The sequence below is a fragment of the Rhincodon typus genome, chromosome 26 (genome assembly GCF_021869965.1).
Source record: "Rhincodon typus isolate 14 chromosome 26, sRhiTyp1.1, whole genome shotgun sequence".
Classification (NCBI taxonomy): Eukaryota; Metazoa; Chordata; class Chondrichthyes; order Orectolobiformes; family Rhincodontidae; genus Rhincodon; species Rhincodon typus.
Window position 1 is genome coordinate 17,436,715 of NC_063357.1, and position 22,033 is coordinate 17,458,747.

Here is a 22,033-nt window from a genome sequence, read left to right on the forward strand (position 1 = left end):
GCACCCAGGTGGGAGTGAGGTGAGTAAGAGCTCTGAGAGAGCAAGCTAGCAGCCTGGTGCAGTCCTTCCGCTAGGGGCCACTCCCTGTACACCATGCCCTTGCAGCAGCATTGCAACAACTGATAGCGTGTCCCAGTATCTAGGCTGGCAATGCTGAGGCATACTGTCAGCAGCAAAGATGGACATCTGTCTGACATAGACAGGGGCTGTGTGCGGCTATTGCCCATGGAGCTTTCCCTCAGAAGGTGATGCCGAGTGCCCATGGCAGAGATCTGCAGGATCAAGTGGAGAGCTGGAGTCACCAAGTAGCCGGGCTGACTTATATGTCGGGGATTCTCAGCATCTGGTAGGACAGGAAGCTGCATATCAATAAGACAGGATTCAGTCATAATGAGAGTGATAATGACCGATAATTCATGTTAATCAGCTTTTCGCCGCTCATTAGTGAGAATCTCATCTCAATGTCCAGAAATCTCTTGGAAAACACCATTTGTTGCTTCCGACATCAAGAAAGGCCTCACTCAAATTTTCATGAGTTTCTCTCGATTTTCTCACCAAGCCCACTCATTCAGGAATTCCAAACATTAATTCTGCTACTCTCTCCACAGATGCTGCCTGACCAAGCTACTGAATATTTCCAGCAATTTATTTTTGTTTTTAATTCAATGAGGATTTAAATTAACATTAAGGAAACAGGACACCTCCAGGAATATTTACAAGGAAACAATCTCCGATGACATAATTAATTACAAAAATGAAGCTCAAGTGATAATTGTCACTTAAATCCCAAGCTGAGACAATGGTTTTGCAATCTCTTTCTCACTGATGCATTCTTGTTTTAAATACAGAGAGGCTGAATCCTGGTGGGAGCAAAGGATTAAAAATAAACTTTGATTTTAAAGACTCTTCAAAGAGGTTATTTAGGTCAGTATATCAGATGCTTTGGAGATTTGATAAATAATTCGAAAGAAGCAGCTTGGATTTTGTTTGTGTAAGCCTTAGAATCAGGTTTGACTGGAAATGAAATTGAAGAACATTCAATGGATTACAGGATTCACATTTACATGGCTTTCATTCAATTTTTATCAGTCTTTACAGTCAGGATTGAACCAACTTTTAGATTAAATGACACGCAAGGTGCTGAAAGCTAAAGTAAAAGTAGAAAATGCATAAATTAAACAGCAGGTCAAGCAGTGTGGGTGGAGAGAGAAGCAGAGCTAACATTTCAAAGCAATACCTTTCATCAGAATGGGTCTGAAAATCAGCTCTTTCATTTTTACTGGTTTATTTCCAGCAATATCGCTTTCCGAGTGCCTTGGCTTTGAGGTTTTTTTTAAATTGAAAAAGTATACTTTATTCATAGAAGGAAATCTTTATGTACATACACAGTTAATGTAGCCATTTTGATCTATACGGTCATTACTTACAGAGAATAAAATAAACATTGGCGGTTCATCTTTCTCTATATTTACAATTAACCTCTCAGCATTTAGCGGAGGCTTCAGCAGGGTCTGCTTACTAAATGGACCCCCGTTTTGCTTTGGCAGAAGGACCTAACAGCACTTTCCCCACTGCTCGTTGGCAGCAGTTGCCCCAAGCTTTAGTGCATCCCTCAGCACATAGTCCTGGACCTTGGAATATGCCAGTCTGCAACACTCAGTCAGGGTCAACACTTTCAACTTTGCAGACCGAGTTGATGGTCCTCCAGGCACAGCCAATGTTGGTCTCAGTGTGTGTCTGGGGAACAGACCATAGAGCACAGAGTCCCGCGGCACGGAGCTGTGTGGGATGGAGCTCAACAAAAACCATTGCATTTCCTTCCAGACTTCCTTTGCATAGGCACATTCCAGAAGGAGGTTTGTGACAGTCTCGTCCCCTCTGCAGCCACTTTGAGGGCAGCGTGCGGTGGCACAGAGAGTCTGGGTATTCTTCGCAACACTGGGGCCAGGCAGAACCTCAATAAGCAGTGCACGTACGTTCAGATGGCGAGTAGGGGCAATGTGGGTTGAACCCTCCCAAAGGACAGTAAGGTGCCACCCTCTAGCTGGGAAAACAAACAGACAGATACACAGAGGGAGAGCCAAGCTGCAGGAGAGAGACATGAAGCCAGCACAGCTGCACAACAGATTCATCCCTCTCCCGGGAATCCAGAGTCAATGGAGGAGGAGGTGATGAAGGAGTCGGGGGAGCGGAGAACAGTCAAGAAAAACTGGAAAAGGAAAGCTCGCCAGGCCCCCCACACCACAACAACAGAACAGGAAGAGGCAGCTAAAGGGTGGCCACAGAAGCTTCTCTGAGGAACAGAACTCACAGAGGGAGGGCCATCAACAAAAAAAAGGGGGATCAAGGTTACCTGGGAGAAGGAGAGGAGCACTACCCTTCCTGAAAATGGTGGATTCAGTAGGTCCCTGGCAAATCCCAGCCCTCCACTGCTGGGAACCTGGGGTTCCCTCCACACCACAGATCCAGGAAACCGGGAGCAGCGATGATTCGAGTAAGGAGCAGGGGAATGACAGCCCCCCCGATAGGACTTGGAACTGGACATTCCTGGCTTCGTCCTCGCCCCAACAACACCAGACTGGAGAAGTGGCCCGAGACACGAACTGGGCAGCTACCTCAGCCCTGTGAGAGTCACAGTTTACCCACACAACAGGGATGCAGGGACTGCCACAGTGATAAGATCTCGGGAAAACGGACTTTGGGTTCTAACCATTGTATCAACCTAAAATGGGTTGAAAAACTGTCAGAATTTAATGTGCCAATGTTTAAATCTACCACGTGATGTGGTTCCACGTAGCCAACATGAAAGCAGACCTCCTGTTTCTGCAGGAGTGTGGGATACCACAACTCAGCAGCTACAGGAAATGGTTGAGCTTGTGTGTCCATGGGCCTTTGATTTGGTTGGGGGTGGGGGGGCACTGATTGCCGCTCCTTTGGCCTGGGTATTCTGCTGCAAGGAGGCAACTTCACTATCTCCAAAGCTGAGGTGGTGGTTGGTGGGCGCCTCCTGCTGGCAGACATTACTTAAAGGAACGCTCCCCAAATTAAATGTGTACGCCACTGCAGTAAAAAGTGTGAGCAGTTGGCCATCCTGCAGCGGCTTCCACTCCTGCTAGTCCAGGCCAGTCATTCTGGTCGGAGACTTCAACTGCATCAGTGATGCCAATAGATGATCTGACGTGGGGGAAGCAATAGTGAACGGGATGCCACATCCAGATTCCCAATGGAAACGGTTAAAGACATCAAGCTGCACAATGTCTTCAGCACCCCTGCAGATGGAGCGCAGCGTAGATACACCTGGTCACAGACAGACGGGTCTATCCGCTCAAGGATAGGTTTCCTGTTCATGTCCTGAGCGTTCTCGGTCAGATCCATCGATGTCAAGCTGGTGTTTTTCTCCAACCACTGCCTCCTGCTGGCCCACTGTCACATACAGGATGACCAGCCGGCTGGCAAGGGAACGTGGAAGCTAAATGTCAAACTGTTGACCCCAGAAAACATTGAGGAGCTCAAAAGGGATTACACAGGCTGGAGAACCGTAAAACCCCTCTTTGAGTCTCCAGGGGACTGGTGGGAAACAGTCAAAGGGAAGATCAAGAGGTTCTTTATCCTCAAAGGTGTCCAAACTGCCGAAAAATATGCAGAACCTGCTCCTGCTGCAGACGATGGGGGTCAATGTTACGGAGGATCTCCAGGAGGTGAAGAGCCAGCAAGCCTTGCTCTTTGCCTCAGAAGTCTCCAAAATAATCTTCCGGTCCAGGGTCCACACTACGGAGCAGGATGAGATGTGCTCACGTTTCTTCTTCCAGTAGGTACACAAGGAGAGCTCTGTGCTCAGCAGCCTGAAGGAAGAAGATGGCTCGGTAACATCATCCCAGTCTGACATCCTGAGGATCAGCAAATCCTTTCATGACAGGCTGTATGACATGAAACCCACTGACAGCACGGCCTCCCAGTCATTCCTGTCCTCTATCACAGAGGTCTTAGACGACAGCGGGCAGGAGAGGCTGGACCAGCCGCTATCTCTGGAGGAGCTGACCAAGGCCCTCGAGTCCTTAGAAAAGAATAAAACTCCCGGAAGTGACAGCTTACCGACTGAGTTGTATTCAGCTCTCTAGGACTTGATTGGCCAGGACCTGCTGGAGGTCTATGACAGTAAGCTTCAGGCAGGTACTGTGTGCGAATCCATGAGGAAAGGCATCATCACCCTCATTGACAAGCAGAAGGGGGAGAGGGAAGAAATTAGAAATTGGTGACCAATTTCACAGCTGAATGCAGATTACAAAATTCCATTTAACATCATCACCAACCGGGTCAGGTCTGCTCTGGGTTCGGTGATTGACCCTGACCAAACCTGTGCCGTACCGGCAGAAAGATCGCTGAAACCCTCGCGCTCCTCAGGGATATGATCGCCCACGTGCAGGACAGCGGGGTGGTCATCTGTCTCATCAGCCTGGACCAGGAGAAGGCCTTTGACGGGATATCTCACACCTACATGTGGGACCTGCTCTCCAAAATGGGCTTTGGAGAGGGAATCTGTAATTGGATCTGACCGCTCTACACCAACATCGTTAGTGCAATCTCAATCAATGGGTGGGAATCAGAAAACTTCCCAATCAGATCCGGAGTCAGGCAGGGCTGCCCACTCCCTCCTGCCTTGTTTGTGTGCTGCTTAGAGCACTTTGCTGAGTCCATCAGGAAGGACGTGAGCCTGAGAGGGGTGACTATTCCAGGCAGCAGAGGCCTGCTAGTCAAAGACCCCCTGTACATGGATGATGTCGCCGTTTTCTGCTTGGATACGCAGCCAGTGAGCAAACTCTTAAGCATCTGTGATCAGTTTGAACTGGCCTCGGGTGCAAAAGGTCAATGGGACAAGGGCAAGGCCATGTTCTTTGGGAACCAGGCCTACTGATCCTTCATTCCACTTACTACCAGGACAGACTACCTGAATGTGCTGGGTATTTGGTTCAGAGGGGCTGGGGCGTGCACCGAAACTTGGGATGAGCGTGTCACCAAAGTGAGGCAGAAACTAGGCAGATGGGAGCACCTGTCCCTCTCCATTACAGGAACAAACCTGGTCATCAGGTATGAGGTACTCTCAGGGTTGTTGTATGTGGCGCACGTCTGGCCTATTCCCCTTGACTTTGAGGTTACATTTAATAACCTGGCATTTTTAATTCAGGGCTTCATGTTCCAGTATCCCAGAAGAGAGGTATGGATGTCTGAAATAATTGTGAATTAAGTTACTGCCTGTTGTTTTAATAGATTGTAAATCAGGCAGTTGGCTTCTCAAACCACTTTTCTGGTTGGCATGTCTATCATTCAAAGCTGTAGTAAGAATGCTAATTTATAAAAATCTCCCTTTGCTTCTTTTCAGGCTGTGTTAATATTCTCTGGACTTGGGTAAGTGGGTGAATCCATTGGCCAGTGTGTCAGGCATCAGGAAATGACATGCTTTTGTTTCAAAAGCACATCTTCATGGTGATAGGTTTCTGGGCATTTGAGTGGGGTTACCAACTCTAGTTTGACATATTGCTAGAAATCTGATCATGTGACATTGGATCACATGACACTACTTCTGACTTTAACACCACATGACCAAAACCCAGTTTGATCGAAGTGCATCTCAGTCCTCAACAAAAAGCATCAAAGCTGCCTGACTGCTCAAATAAAACACAAAACTGCACACAGCATGGTGAACTCTGTCTCCTCTGTCTGTGTCTCTTCGCCTGTTTACCTCCCCACTTTCTGCTGCTTCTGCCCCCTCTCCCTCAGTGAGCTGGGCTGCATGTTTTGCCTGTGGTAGGCTATTTTCACCTGATGCAGCAATGCTTTTGTTATTTCTAATAGCATCAGAATCTAACAAAGAATTTCTACAGTGTGGAAGCAGACCATTCAGCCCATTGGGTCCACACTGACCCTCTGAACAGCATCCCACTCAGACCCACACCTTCCACTCTATCCTTGTAACCGTGCATTTCTCCATAACTAATCCACCTGGCCTATACGTGCCTGGCACTATGGGTAATTTAGCATGACCAATCCAGCTATCCTACACTTTTTGGATTATAGGAGGAAACCGGAGCAGTCAGGGGAAACCCACACAGACGCGGGGAGAGTGTGCAAACTCCCCACAGACAGTTGGCCGCGGGTGGAATTGAACCCAGGTCCCCGGTACCGTGAGGCAGCAGTGTTAACCACTGAGCCACACATGCAGCCAGTGGTATTGAAACATCCAGCAAACCTTTATTACAGTTCACTACTGTGTACAATTACATTCAATGATACTTCAGTACCTAGGTCTGTACATTAACCTCGCCATTCCAAAAAGCAATATTGTTCAAGTTAAGGTAGAGTCGGAGACTGTATACCCTCAAGTCACATGCCATGATCATGTCTCTTGAAAGGCATGCTGACATACTATGTCTCTTAAAAATATACTGACACACTGACTGTGAGACATAACACTGCTTTCTTCTCTCTCTCTCTGCCACCCGCCCCACCCCGGTGTATGTTGTTTGTTCTCTCTCTCTCCCTCCCGCCCCACCCCGGTGTGTGTTGCTCTCTCTCTCTCTCTCACCCTGCCCCAGCATGTGTTGCTCTCTCTCTCTCTCCCCCACCCTGCCCCAGTGTGTGTTTCTGTTTCTTTCTCCCCTCCTCCCCAGTGTGCATACCTCTCCCTGTTCTGCTCCTCTTCCAATTATTCTCACAGCGCCGGGTTTCTGGGCGATTTTCATTGGCCCCAATGCCACCATCACCAACTTGCATTCATACAGTGCTTTTAAATTGGGAAGAAGCTTCAAGGTGCTTAAAACATCACAGTTGGCAATAATGTAATGCCTTCCAAATATTGGGAAGAGGAAAGATTGGATCAGTCAACACAGTTTGGTGCAAACTACAATTGTGCAAAAGTCAAACATGCATTCGGGTCATTTCCCTTCAGTTGTAGAAACATAATAGAAACATAGAAGATAGGAGCAGGAAGAGGCCATTTGGCCCTTTGAGCTTGCTGTACCATTCTTCACAATCATGGCTGATTGTGCAACTCAATAGCCTAACCCTGTTTTCTCCCATTAATCTTTGATCCCATTCGCCCCAAGTGCTAAATCTAGTCACCTCTTGAATACATTCAATTTTCGGCATCAACTACTTCCTGTGGTAATGAATTCCACAGGCTCACCGCTCTTTGGGTGAAGAAATGTCTCACCATCTCCGTCAAAAATAACAAAGGAAAGATCAATTGCCTTTTCCAGTAGATCAGTGGAGAATCTATATCAGAGTGAGAATGACGGTCATGCGATGACAAGGGGTTGGATTGGGGCAAGTAGAAAATAGGAAGCAACCAGAGGTCCATTAGTAGCCTGTGCAGAAGGACATCCACGATAAGGATTAATGATCGCAAAGTAATTACCGCAAAGTTTATCGAGTGACAATTCCCCATCGATTACCAGGAGTACAACACTGTCAGTGCATATTCTGCCGGAAGAAAATTCTTGGAACACTTTACTATAATGCAGCTTTGATTGTATTGATGTATTTGGAGGTCACTTTAGGGTGTGTTCCATGATAGGCTGATGTTACTGCAACTTGGTTAGGAGCAGAAGCCATTAAATCCCTTGTACCTTCAGAGGAAGTTGTAGTCCGACAAGGTTCAATAGTTTATTCGACCAAGGCCCAGCTGTAATCACCAGACTCTTCGCTCTATAAATTCCTGCGGTGGTTGTCACGGTAACCAGAGATCCAGGTTGTATATCAACAACTTTTTCACCATCACAAATGGTACCTCCAAACCTCTGGAACAAATCCTGCAAAATATTTAATTTTGCCTTGTGAAACCATGTAGAACACACGATGATTTCCAGTAATTATTTCTCCACAATCCAGAAAATATATTTATACATACCAAAGGAGCACAAGCTATCTATTTTTTATCCTCACTGTGAATAAATATCTCCCATTCCTATTTAAATGATTGAACCTTACTCATGTTCTAGTCATCTGCTAATCAGTTTCTCAGACTTTTTATTTCTTTAATGCACTTTCCTAGTGAAATAGAAGTAGTTAAATGCATCACATGTATATTAATCTGTTTTATATATAACTTCAACTTCACAAGCCCTGCTCAAGCAGGGGAAGAATACAAAGAGAAATAGGCACTATTGATGTTTAAATACATTCAGGTCTGAGTGTAGCCTCAGGGATATTTTTAGTATATATATGAAAATCTGAGCTCTAACATAAAGTATTAAAATTGTCCACCTAACCCATACTGACCTACTCAACGTTAAAACTGCTGGATTGATCTTCACGTCGGATTTCAAATCGTTCGTAAGACATGATTTGCCAGGAGGTGGCAGTGCTCTAGGTTTTCTTCCCCAAACACTAAGTTTTAACTAATAAGGCCAATAATACTTTCACTATACACATGTACAACTGCAACTTTACACATTGATGCCTGTGCAATAATAAAATATAAAAACCGAAAGAACTGCGGATGCTGTAAATCAGGAACACAAAAAAAAGTTGCTGAAAAAGCTCAGGAAGTCTGGCAGCGTCTGTGAAGGAAAAAACAGAGTTAACGTTTCGGGTCCAGTTCTGAGGAAGGGTTACCGGACCTGAAACGTTTACTCTGTTTTTTCCTTCACAGATGCTGCCAGACCTGCTGAGCTTTACCATCTACTTTGTTTTTGTGCAATAATGAAATATATTGTGCCCTCTACAATTCCTAAGCTCTGCTTGGGAAGGAAGAGAAAAACTTACTCACAATTAATTGTAAAAGGAGCTTCATGAAAGGCACAATGTCATGATTTCTGATTGTTCTACACATCTAGCACCTTTGAAAGCCTTTCCAATCCTTTAACACACCACTTCCAGTCCCTCAATGGATGGCCCTTATCCTTCACGATACCCAGAGATCATGGAGTTTATTTTCTTATTCTGAAATCTCAGAAGGAAAAGCCAGTAAAATCTTCCAATGAGACATACTGGTCCGATTGGTCTTGTATACTTCCAAGTGGAGCACCAGTACAACCAGTGCATTAATTTCCAAAAGATTGCTTTTTAAACTGGTTTTCCCCTCCAGGATTTATGCAGTTGTGGAATCATAGAATTGCTCTCAGCTTTTCAAAAAGATTTGCAGCTTGGGTTGTGGATGAGGTTGTAGACATGTTCGCTAAGCCAGTGGGTTTGGTTGCAAACATTTTGTCACCCCGCTAGGTAACATCGTCAGTGCGACTCCGGTGAAGCATCAGTGTTCTGTCCCACTTGTTATTTATATGCCTCAGTTTGGTGGGGTGGTTGGTACCACTTCCAGTTCTGTTTCTCAGTGGTTTGTTCACAGGGTCTAATTCAATGTGTTTGTTAACAGAGTTTCGGTTAGAATACCAGACCTCCAGGAACTCCCTGGTGTGTCTCTGTTTGGCTTGTGTGATTATCGATGTGTTGTCCCAGTAAAATTAGTGAGCTTCGTTGTCCGTGTGTAGTGAGACAAGTAAGAATTGGTCGTGTCTCTTGGTGGCTAGTTGCTGTTCATGTATCCATATGGTCAGTTTTCTTCCAGTTTGGCCTATGTAGTGTTTCTCACAGTCCTTGCATGGTATTTTGTATATTACACCGGTTTTGCTGGTTTTGGGTATGGGATCCTTTACATTTGTCAGTAGCTGTTGTAGGGTGGTTGTCGGTTTGTGGGCTAGCTTGGTCATCTCTGAAACGTCCTCACGGTAGAGTGATTAGTGAGTCTGATCATCAAACAGAGGTAGTTCAGGCAGTTTAATGCAGTCATGTTAACTCTGATTGGTACTGGCACAAGGGATACCGGGTTATTTCTTACTCTATATTGGGATCAGTAGCAGAAGCATCAATTAATGGCTGCTTAGATGCCACAGACCAACAAATGTTATTATCCAAAACAATGTTTTTTCGGAGTTTTTTTTACTAACGATTGTTTGGAATAAAAAGTGTTTTGACAACAGTAGTAGAATGATCTGAATTGTAGGAAAGCAAACTTCATTTTCTTAAATATTCTCTATCCCTCCATCTTGCCAACTATTGTTTGGCCTGACCAACACAACACAAAACAGGAAAATCAGAAAGGTAGTCATTTTGTAACTCCTGGTGAGTGAAGGTCTCCATCAGTAGACATTCCAATGCACAATTGGCTTTAGGATGACTAGCCCAGCAGGAACTCTAGAATGTCAATCCTCAATGGAGGAGGCAAGAGACATTTCATAAAGTCTGGTCATTGCCTTTGTACTAATATGAAACTCTGAACAATAAGAAAACAATGCATTCAGCACTGCCTCAGAATCTGTTTCTGTACAAAATGTTGCAAACTGTACTTTTGGTATGGAATTGCTCTTGTTTACAGATCAATTTTAAACTTTACAAATTAAGTGTTAACAAATGTTGACTTCATGAACTGAAGCCTTGAGCACCAGAAGTTTTACAACATAAAGTCTGTACCAACAATAACTTCAACCAACCTAATTTCAGAATGCAGAATGTGTTGAAAAGTTCAAAAAAATCTGCCCAATCTGTTTATTTAGTATAAGGTCAGGCACATATGCTCTAATGGTTTAAAAGAAGCAGCAATATGTGGTGCTGGATCTTTATTATGCCCTGCCTGGCTGATTAAGAGTTAAGTTAATCAGTATCCCTACAGGAAAAAGTGGAATCCTGATGAAAAAGTACAATGACCAGTAAAAATAAAATCAATCATTGTTTAGATTCTCACTCACTGCATGAACCAAACAGTGCCTTGATGGTGAATAAATCAATACACTGTGTTGAGGTTAATCTGCAGTCTTATTTAAAATGATAAGACTCCTGTAACTCTACTTGACCAATTTCAAAACAAACAGTACTAATTTACTCAGTTGTGCACACATAGGTGAAAAGTATGTTCTTTATTGCAAAGTTGACAGAAATGACATTTTGATTTCTCAGCATCACTGAACCATTAATTAAAGTATAGTTGCCAACAAATTAAAGTGCAACGGATAAACATTAACCTCCAACAAACTACTAAACAAATCTTAGCCTGTTAAGCTTCCTATACGTGACAATATTTTTAAATGAACAGAGGACTGAATTGCAAAATTACACCATGTTATGAGTGTGCAGTTTTGTGAGAGGGTTATGTTTTAAACTGTCTCCTTTAATTCAGGTAAAATAGAGTAGTGGAAAGTGACGTGGCTTCCTACTAGTAGTGCTCAATGATGAACCTAATTGATCTGGGCACCTAGAGGGCTGCCGTCCCAGGGTCAAGTCCAACTAAGATATTTCAGATTTAAGACCAGAATACAAAAAGAGGTGCAACTATTCTTGCTGCTTGCAGACTCATTGACTGAGAGACCCTGAATACTGAGTGAGAAAGAGAGAAAGTCCCAGAGAACAGCAGGAAATAAAGACCTAGCAGAATGTGTTGGAAGCACATTCTCTGATTGATGACAACAGTGATAACTTAAGGAAAATGAAGAAAAGGGAAATGACTTTCACCAGATTTATTCCTCTGTGAAAGAGGGACAATGCCAGTCTGTTTGAGGCCGGGAATAACATTAGATTGGTTTGCACATAGATGATCATTCTGCAGAATGCTGTATATAATTTATTGGTCATTTTATGAGAAATTATTTGTATTTGTATTATCTGTACTTTAATGTGTTAGTTGCCTACTAAGTTATGTTTTGTTTATGTTGCTTTTACTGTCTGTTATAGTAAATCTCTGAAAATGCAAAACCCTATCATGTAGTCAATTGGACTAGGAATTCAAATGTCCTTTAAAGTATTGAGTCTCTGTTGGGAGGATAATAGCATCTGCTTTTATCATTTTAGTTGTTCCTAGTTTCCTATTTAGTCATTATTTCTTTCCCTTGCTGCCTAGATTCTGTCCATTCCTCCTTGCTCAAGAAAGTATGCAATATTAGTTTCTAATCTAATTTTCCTAATATCGGACAATGTTTTACTACATTCCCTGGCCCCACCATATCTCCTTCTTGGGACTCCTCCAAAAGTGTGCACAAGCCTCTATATATTTTAAAGCAAAATGTTATGAGATGAACACATTTTTAAAAAATGATGCTCCACAAGGGTTTCTTCAAACAAATGCACCTGAGGTAACCTGACCCTGTTCAGTCACCTCCAGAATGATTTTCGAATGCTCATTAAGGAAAGGGATGCTGTTCCAGAGAATGGAACATCTTCCATTTCAGATATTCAGGCTTGATTTTAATGCCCAAAAACAGTTGGCTTAGGGCCAGGTCACGAGTTCAAATTCCAAAAATTTCAAAAGCAACCTCAACCCATCTACTTTGCAATTTAATGGAAATGGGAACTGGTAGCGGCTTGGCAATTTACAAGATTTTAATGAGTTTGGTCTGGTCTGATTTGACCAGCTTACCATGTTTCAGGAAAGTTGGCAGCTGAACAAAGGAAAGGACAGCTTCAGAGAGAAGGTAAGCACCTTTACAAGCCTCCTGGGAGACCAAGAGTGCTTCTTCCAAGATAGTCAAGAATGGGAAAGTTGATCTGCCAGTTTTTCCTGAAGAAGTCATATCATTACTCAAAATGTTAACTATCTTTCTCCCTCCACAAATGCTGCCAGACTTGCTGAGTTTCTCCAGCATTTTCTGTGTTTGTTTCGGATTGCTAGAATTTGCAGTATTTTGCTTTTATTCAAATAAGTGGCTCTAGCATTTCTTACTGGACTGAATCAGGTCTGCAGACAGATGGGAGCCTCCAAAGTAAGTGTGCAATGGTCCTTTGTGAGGCCAGAGTATCAGGAATGCTCCGTCCAGCACCACAAACTGTTTCTGTTCTCCTGACTGCTCCTGCAAGACTTCCTGAAAACCCACTCTTTATGACTTATCTGTGGACATTCCAATAAAGCCAGCTTTGATCGCCAAAGCATCATCTCCCAGTCAACTAATAACTGAGGGCCAGAAATGAAAGCATTCCAAACTAAGGCCATGAGTAAATACGCTCAACTTGTTCTGCTGCCTCAATCCAAAACCATATCAGGGAGGAGTGAAGGAGGAGTAATTACCTGCATTTTTCTACACCAGGAAAATTAGGCCCAGAGAGTTTTAGAATGCGAGTGTTATAAAATGATCTCAGCGAATACAAAATAGAATCTTAGCTCACTTTCATGCTAAGATACACTCACTAATAACTAAGTCATAAGTACCTAAATTAATTCATAAGCACACACTTAGAAAGTAGTCACTGCCACACTGCTGAACTAATATTGAATCACCACCTGAGTAAGGTTAATATCAATATCAATCAGTTGCTGTTCAGAATATTTCAGGGTAACGCCCATTTAGCTAAAGCATTTGGATTTTACTTTGAAGATTGCTAATAAGATTATCTCACGAATCCATGGGAATGGGATAAGGAAACAGCCCAATAACTGTGACAAATCTCAGGAGGCTTTTCAATTGTATCCCATGAGTTACTTTACATAGACGGTGGTGATTGGTTCCTAAGGTAACTCATTCTATACAATGAGGTTGAATTGTATTGGCAAGTTTGAGAGATTTTGGATAAATATCCACCAAAGGAATTGATCAAAAGGCATCATATTTCCTGGTCACCCAGATAAACTACAACTACTTTTCTGAACCTTGCTTTACTAAGTTCCCATTCTATTCCCTTCTCTCATTTCTATTCTGGTCTCTGTCCAGTATCATGAGGTGTGATCAGAGTTGGAAATCATGGTGTGAACGAATGCCCAAAATACATAGGGTTGGCAGGTGAATTCACCCAACAAAAGCCACAAAAATGCCTGGGAAAACATAATGACAAGGGGGTGACTAATTAGAGAAAATTCACTGCTCTGAGCAGAATGGTCAGAATCTCTGAGGAACTGCTCCTTCAATCAAACGCTGATCCTCTCTCGTATTTGTTCCTGACAGGTCTAAACGGTTGGAGGTTGAGGAATGGAATGATTTAGGTGAACACAGGAGGAGGAGTAGGATGTTCAGCCCCTTGAGCCTGCTCTAATGTTCTAGATCTTGGCTGATCACCTACCTCAATGTCATTTTCCCATGCCTTCCCCACATCCCTGGAGGAGAATGAGAAGTTGGAAAGTTGAACTTTTTGTGCTTGCACTCTATCATTAACTGTTTTAGAACTCTGATTCTTTTTCTATCCTTAACTTGCATTTTGATGCTTTAAATTTGTTCAGTCAAGTGTTTTAAAGACCTACAGCAGTTACTGACTGCTACTGCCTCACCTAGATAATTTCTCTTCATTCTCCGTTTCCTACAATTTCAACAATCATTTTCCTGGCAGTGAAGCATTCTTGTACACCACAGATTATGGGCTTTTTCCCCAATGATTATGATAGCTGGGCTTTGTGCTGCCCTCATTCAATACCAAAACCAGCACAGTTCAATGAGAAGAGACGAGGAATGTAAATCTTGACTTACTTCTCTCCTCTCCAAAGCCAGGCAGGTGGATGCCAGCTTAAGAACCCACAAAGCGACCTAGTTGAAATCAAATAACTCCTCCTGACAAAGGCATTAAACCTGTGACTCTTCTAGTTCAGGCAGCTCAGTACCACACTCTGTATTCCACTAAAGCCATAAACTAAGAGACAACTTTAACACTCTGTTCCTGACCTAGAATGTACTAAAGGAAGGGAATGTAGCTAAACCATTCTATAATAATGCACACAATACTCTTGACAGAACCGATGTGGAATAAGTTATACATCAGCAAAAGGACTCTGAGGATATTATTTTTGATTATTTTCAAACAGTGGGGATGATTTTTAACTGATTTAATATCCTGTGAAAGAATGTACATTACCTGGAGAGATTTTAATGCTCGATCTGCATACAAGATTCCAGCTGATTTATCAAGAACCGCAGATTCTTCTTCCGGAAGGTTTACTGCTGGGAATCTCTGTGAAAATTGTTCACGTGTGAAACTCTCCATAGGAATCTGGTTCTTGACCAATGTTGACTTCATGGCTTGAAATTCTGGGTTCCCTTCTTTGCCTAGAACCAACAAACCTGTTTGTCTACAGATAAACACAAGATTAGTCACATTACAACAGAATTGTTCATTTATATTGTCTTCTTTACTTGAACGTTAGCCCGGTAATGCCAGTACAACTAAAGCAGAAGTTTCTTCTCCTCCTTTCTGTTTTCCAGAGGATGTTGATGCTTGCTTGTATATGCTTGCAGGGAACATAGATTCTTGACCTGAGTGTTGACCCTTCATATCCGAGTCTCCCTGTGAGTGCTAATGGAGTTGAAAGAGCACTGATCTTGGCCAGTAATCAAGCTTATATTTCCAGCCATGGTCAGTCCTTAGTGAAAGAATGATAGATTAACTGCGTTCGTTTTAACAGAATTTCTCTATTCTATTATGGAGATAAATTGCCACACCCCACCTATTACCCTACACGAGATCGGCTAACAGCACAGGTTGGGGATTAAATCTGGGAACCCTTCAGCTGTACTGCTTCAGCCATTCAGCACTTTAACCAGATGAGGCATTAGGGGAGCCTACAGCTTTGGCTGCATTCCATTTACTTCCTGTTCAATTTTGCATCCATTCAATAAGTGTCCAGACTGCCTGGAGGATAACAGGGGGTTGGTATTCTTTCTTGGTAAGTTCAAGTAAATTTTCTAGATGGAATTGCCTGGCTTGAACCTCCGCCTTATTCAAACCACAAAAATCTCTGCTGGATGACTTTTTTTTCTGGTTCCAGTGGTGGGTATGTGTGATCTGAGAGGGAAGAAAAATTAAGGGAGAGGCCTTTACTGCTCTTTAAAGCAGAGCTATATTGACAGTGGCTATGAATGTTTGTTCAGTACAGCATCCATCAGTGCAGAAACAGGAAGGCAATAGAATTGAACATATTATACCTACCATCCAGCCTGCAATTCAGTAAGATCAGTATTGGCACTGGCTAAATTTTATTTGAGAAAGGTTAACTAAACAAGGAGAAAAGGGGCCAGAACAATGGATGCTGTAAATCAGGAACAAAAACAGAAGTTGCTGGAAAAGCTCAGCAGGTCTGGCAGCATCTATGAAGAAAAGAATCAGAGTTAACGCTTCGGATCTGATGACCGTAGGAATAACATCGGTTTAGGCCTCCTTATCTTCTGCACATAAACTGACGCTTTCCCAGCCACCATCAGTTCTGAGGAAGGGTCACCGGACCCAAAATGTTAACTCTGATATTTTTCTTCACAGATGCTGCCAGACCTGCTGAGCTTTTCCAGCAACTTCTGCTTTTGTTTGTGCAGGAGAAAAAGGAATCATATAAGGTGTCAAAACAGAAAAAGTAATTTGTGAATGTGGTGTGAATTGACTGAAGGTGGTGGAAAGATTAGTCAGGATATTTACATCCAAGCTCAGTATGAAGATTATTTAAATAACATCTAAGGTTTAGCCGATATGCTGCTACACAGGATGAAAACATGTAACATGATTTAGATTGTGAGCTAAAGGAGGCAATGGTCTGGAATTTTGAGTTTGCATTAAGATGAACTGTAACACAAAGCATTTGAGATTGCTGCAACAAATTCACCATAACAATACAGAAAACAAGAGCTTTAATCCATTGCTATTTGACACAGATTCATTTTGGATAAAGAGTTGTGTGCACATGACAGGGAGATGGCGAGGTCTTCACTGAGGCATGCTTCATTTATTGTACTCACCATTTGATTCAATTGGCACAATTTATTAAAATGAATAAAATTATATGCACCATCCCATTCCCACTCCCAATTAACCCAAGCCTTGAGGAAATATTTGTGTTTCCACTACTGCCTTTTGTTAGCTTTTTCATCTATCCATCTATCTTACCACAGTTAAAGATTGCTCAATAATTAACAGCCATCTGCAACATGAATCAAGCCTAATTAAACTGCTCCCATTTAAAATGATCCTGAGAGGGTTATGGACACTCATCGCTAACATCAATGAAAGATGTCTGCAAAAATTTAGTGATCATTCTAGCAGGAACTTCATCTTTTTTCTTTCATCCCACATTTTAGAGAAATAACATAGACAAGTGAGAAACAGCATCCCTACAGTGTGGAAGCAGGCCATTCAGCCCACCAAATCCACATTGACCCTCTGAAGAGCATCCCATCCAGATCCACCCCCCTACCCTATTCCTGTAACCCTGCATTTTCCACAGGTAATCCATCTAGCCTGCACAACCCTGTACGATTTTGCATGGCCAATCCAACTACGCTACATATCCTTGCACTGTGGGAGGTAACTGAAGTATCCAGAGGAAACCCACGCAGGCAGTGGGAGAATGTCTGTGTGGAGTTTGCTCAGTCGCCCAAAGGTGGAGCCAAACCCAGGTCCCTGATGCTGTGAGACAGCAATGCCAACCACTGAGCTACCATGCTGTTTTTTAGGGAACTTTGGGCATCCAGCAACCACAATGTCATTAAATCCAACAAGTAACCAATCACATTGCTATTTTCTCATAGACAACAAGCTAGAAAGAAAAACGCACTGAATTTAAAACTTACACAATGGAATAAATGATTTGGTCATAAAACAGGTTTAAGTAGAAATAGAAATATCATAAATAGACTTATGATGTACTTTTTAAAATCATAATAGAGAAATTTGACATTCCACAACTATAAAATTCATTTTTTGTGGCCACCAAGGCCCTAGACCAGTACCCTGAAGTTGTGACAAAATTAAAAGCCCAGTTACATTTTATTTAATCAGGTGTATCTTTTTCAGTGGGGAGAACGTAGGGGTGCAGTAGTAATGACACTGGACTGATCTAATTTGCTGTTCTTGATCCAGAAAAAAAAAAGTATCAATCACTTACCTGAGCCATCATCAGGGCTCCTGGTTAAAATGACACGTGCATTAAAATAGGCCCTTTATCTCAGGACCAGGTAGCCTGGTCCTCTCCTCAAGGGCATTGGTGAACCAGATGGGTTTTTACAACAGTTCATGTGGTAATGATGACCATGAAACTCTTTTTAAGTTTCTAATTGAATTCACCAAATTTAAATTCCACCAGCTGTCATGGACAGATCAGAACTAATGACCCCAGAGCATTAACCTTGCTTAATGGATTACTAGTCAAGTAACATTACCATTAAATCACCATCTTCCACTCACAAACATAAGTCTCCTCACCAGCATAAAATGTATATTGGTCTCAATATTTGAGGCACTCACTTCAACCTATAGTTGATTAATATAGCATTGTAAAGCTAGATGATAGGGGATAGGTATAACCATATTTAGAAAGAAACACTGGGCACAGACTATGCTGTCAGTTCCTGTGATTTTGAATGTAATTTCCCTTTATTTGGGAGTCTGAAACTGTTTAATGAATGTAATTCAAAGCAGGTCAAAATTCTGTTCAGGGTATTACTTTTCTGTGATGAACACTGAATAACTCAACCTATTGCAACCGTAGAAAACCTACAAACACAATTACTGAAGATAAGTACTGAACAGTGAGATAGCAGGCAAACTTAATTAACCAGGGGAATTGAACAATACTGGTGGTGTAGCTGCATAATTAGAGAACATGGGATTTATTTTGTAGGTGCATGCAATACCATCAGCCGTTATAGGATATATTTCTCGGGAATCAATGAGCATCTACCTACTCCTGTGAGATAGCATGGTGTCCATGAGAAATTTATTGTTGGTGTGTTGCATGTCAGCAGCCTTGGGCTTCTGTGACTATAATTGAACTGTGCTGAGCCTTTTGAAAGCATTCCCAAAAATTAAATATCTACTTTGTAAAAATTCACTAAATATACTCTCAAAATACATTAAAGAGCCATTTAAGTAGGCATTCAATGGGTTTTACCGACTTAAATTTTAGCCTTGATGGTTCGCATGGAAAAAAATGTATTCACATGAGGAACTCCCACATTCTGGTACATGATTAATATTTACAACAGAGAATTTAATAGAACATGAACAGTTACTACTTTCTACAAAGTGAACAATAGTGATTTAAGAAATACGTCAAGCAGAAAGGTGAATAAATTTGCTATTTATAGCCTGATGTAATCTGTTTAAAATCAAAAATCAAACAAAAACATTTATAGCCAACGTTAACAATTATTTAAAATGGTTAAGGACTGTAGGCTGGAGAGAGTTTGGGTTTTCCATCCTTATTTCACAGAAACACTTATTCAACAATATTCAGACTGACTGCATGGTATAATATGATGCAATACAAAAAGTAATAAATAAAAAGTTATACAAATAGAACACCAAGGATTAACTCAGAAACTCACCGAGCAACAGTACGTGACTCAATTAGTTGACTAGAACCTACTCTAAATTAAAGTGATCAAAGGAAAAGGAGATAACTTCTAAATTGCTCAAAACATAATTGAAGAAATGAACGTAAATCATAGGACTGTACTTTCCTAACAGAGAATGTATTTTCCAAGAACAAGTGCTGTGAAATGATTGAAGCAGACAATCTACATTTTTATATTTCAATGCAGAATTCCTTGTCAAAATTCTAGAATAGCAATGTTTCTGTATGATTAAAGCCACTTTCTGCTGTGCATGTGCTGTTGGAGTCTGATTTGCCCTATATAGCCTTACCAATATGCTTAACTCAAAATACAGGTAGTCTGATTTTAATTTCTGCCATGTTTATATTGCATCATGTTTTTGTTGAGGGATGCTATCTCACTGTGAACAAGGTTGATATTGCCTTTGCTTCCAGTGAACTGAGATACTCAGCAGAACTCCCCAATCTCTTAGCAGGCTGACTGCTTTTAATTTATTATGTGTTTCAAATATCACACAAAATTTAGGCTGCAGTGAACACGTCAGGATAGTTTTGTGAAGGGAGGATCTATGACTATTCTTCTGATCCATGCAAACAAATGCATCATTAATTCAAAGTAATTTCGATTAGCTACATTCTTAAAGGAGGTTTGGCAAGATAGTGAACAGTATGTATGTAACAGTAGTCACTAGATGCTAAATGTTATTTTGTTTCAATATTAATTCCAAAATAATACATTTGAAGTACTTTTCCACTGTCTATTAATAGTTCATAGCTGATTGCATAACAATTATGATCTTATTTAAACATCAGTGAAAATTATATGAGCAGCAGACTCTCAAGTCCAATTGACTATATTCTGTGTTATTGTCATTTGAGTAGAAGGTGTGATCCTTGTTTCTTGTATTCATTTACATTTTTACACCCATCAATTTTCCTCCTGGTCCTTCTATACAGAGAATGACCCAAACATTCCAGGATACATCTCAAAAGCTAGAACTGCAAATAAATCCATCTAACCATGTGCACTGCAAATGCTATGGTCAAGTTTTCTCTGTTTTTAACCTTAACACAAGCAATTTTTGTGCTGGTTTACTGCTTTTATAGCTGTTGACAGAACTGTGGACTTTAAGGACAAAAGTTCTAACTGCAAAGTAAATTTAGGTTTTAACTTTTTCCTAATTCCAACAGAAGAAAACTACAAACTGCAGTCATTAACCTAAGATCAGCAACCTTAAATCAGCAATCTAGCAAAGCTCAATGAGAAAAAAATAGTGAAAGAGGGAATTTAGTACTTTAAAAAATTACAAAGTTACAAATCCCACAGATATAGAATGAGACAACAGATGAGGCTGTAGACAGTTCCTGCAAGAAATAATGTGATGCTGAATCAGCCACATATCAACAGACTGTACTGTGCAGTGTGATTTTCCAAAATAGTAGCTTAAAAGAAAAGTTTAAGGCCATTTAACTCTTGCAATGCCTATTCCTTTACTATAACCTGAAAAGCCCATTTTCTTACAAAAAAAAAATCCGCTATGTAAGTGCAAACATTTTATTTTATTGCTGGAATGCCCCCAATCTGGGAATATATGGTGCTTATTTACCTGAATAGTTTAACATTAGCCTCAGCTTCCAGTTGCTTCCAGAGTTGGAAGCATTCAGTCATCATCTCTGTGTAGTAAGGTTTGGAGTAGCTTTTCCGAATAATTCGAGTTTGCCCATGAGAGCTTCCACGGGAATGTGGCAAAGTAAACTGGAAGCAGAGAGATAAATGCCAAGTTCCGACAAGAATACAGAGTCGTTTTTAAAAATAGTTATCAAATCAAAATGGAAAATAGATACCTCTTACTAAATTTGGGATGACTGCAGGTTACATGTTAAATCTAACCCTCATAGAATACAATACCACAACAAGCAGTTTAGAGAACGGTTGGACATCAAGCATGAAAGCAGTGTTGACTTGTAAATGTTTTTGAAAGTATAGCAGAGTAGAACAAACCTGTTTACATTACATGATCTTTCTCTAAGGATTTTTTTGTTGGCATGTAACATTGACAAATGCTGCACTTTTACAAGATATGACTGTGTGGTGGGAATGTTTTCATTCTCTCCAATAGGGATAGAAGTGGTAACTGTTGCGAGTCAAAAGCTACCTGGGAATTGGAGTAAGCTGACATCAGAAAGTCTTTCTTACAACCATCATGCAGTGAAGAGTCCTCAATAAACAGAAGTGTCCTGAAATTACAGCAGGTTCATTTATACAACAGTTTCAGGAGGAAGTGCCCCTTTGTTTGATCACATTTATGACCCTTGTTTAATGACTTTTGTCTCATACACATCCACAGAGAAAATAAGGGGTAGGCCATTTAGGACTGAGATGAGGAGAAATTTAATCACTCAGAGGGTTGTGAATCTTTGGAATTCTCTGCCCCAAGTTCCTGTGGAGGTGCAGTCATTGAACATATTTAAGATTGAGATTGACAGAATGCTACATATTAAAAATATCAAGGGGTTTGGGGATGGTGCAGGAAAATTGTGTTGAAATAAAAGATCCACCTTGAACAGGTTTAAAGGGCTGAGTGGCCTACTCCTATTCCCTATACTATGTTTAAAAACAACTTTAACACTATGAGCTATGGTAACCTTTTACTTCCTACATCAATCCACTTTGTTAACCCCTGGACAGATAATAGCCGATTCAGGTGGGCACAATGTACTTGGAATTCTGGGTCACACAGAGTCATTCAGAGATCCCCC

At 41.4% G+C, this 22,033-nt stretch overlaps 1 protein-coding gene across 1 annotated transcript in view; it reads right to left on the bottom strand.

The window, feature by feature from the left end:
- Positions 1–22,033, bottom strand: part of pipox (pipecolic acid oxidase) — a 54,625-nt gene that overhangs the window by 18,896 nt on the left and 13,696 nt on the right. Inside the window, exons 2-4 of the mRNA XM_020527585.2 lie at positions 20,881–21,029; positions 14,812–15,025; positions 7,623–7,805 (exon numbers count right to left, since the gene is read on the bottom strand). Coding sequence (XP_020383174.1) covers positions 7,623–7,805; positions 14,812–15,025; positions 20,881–21,029 — 546 coding nt within the window. The remainder of the gene's footprint in view (positions 1–7,622; positions 7,806–14,811; positions 15,026–20,880; positions 21,030–22,033) is intronic.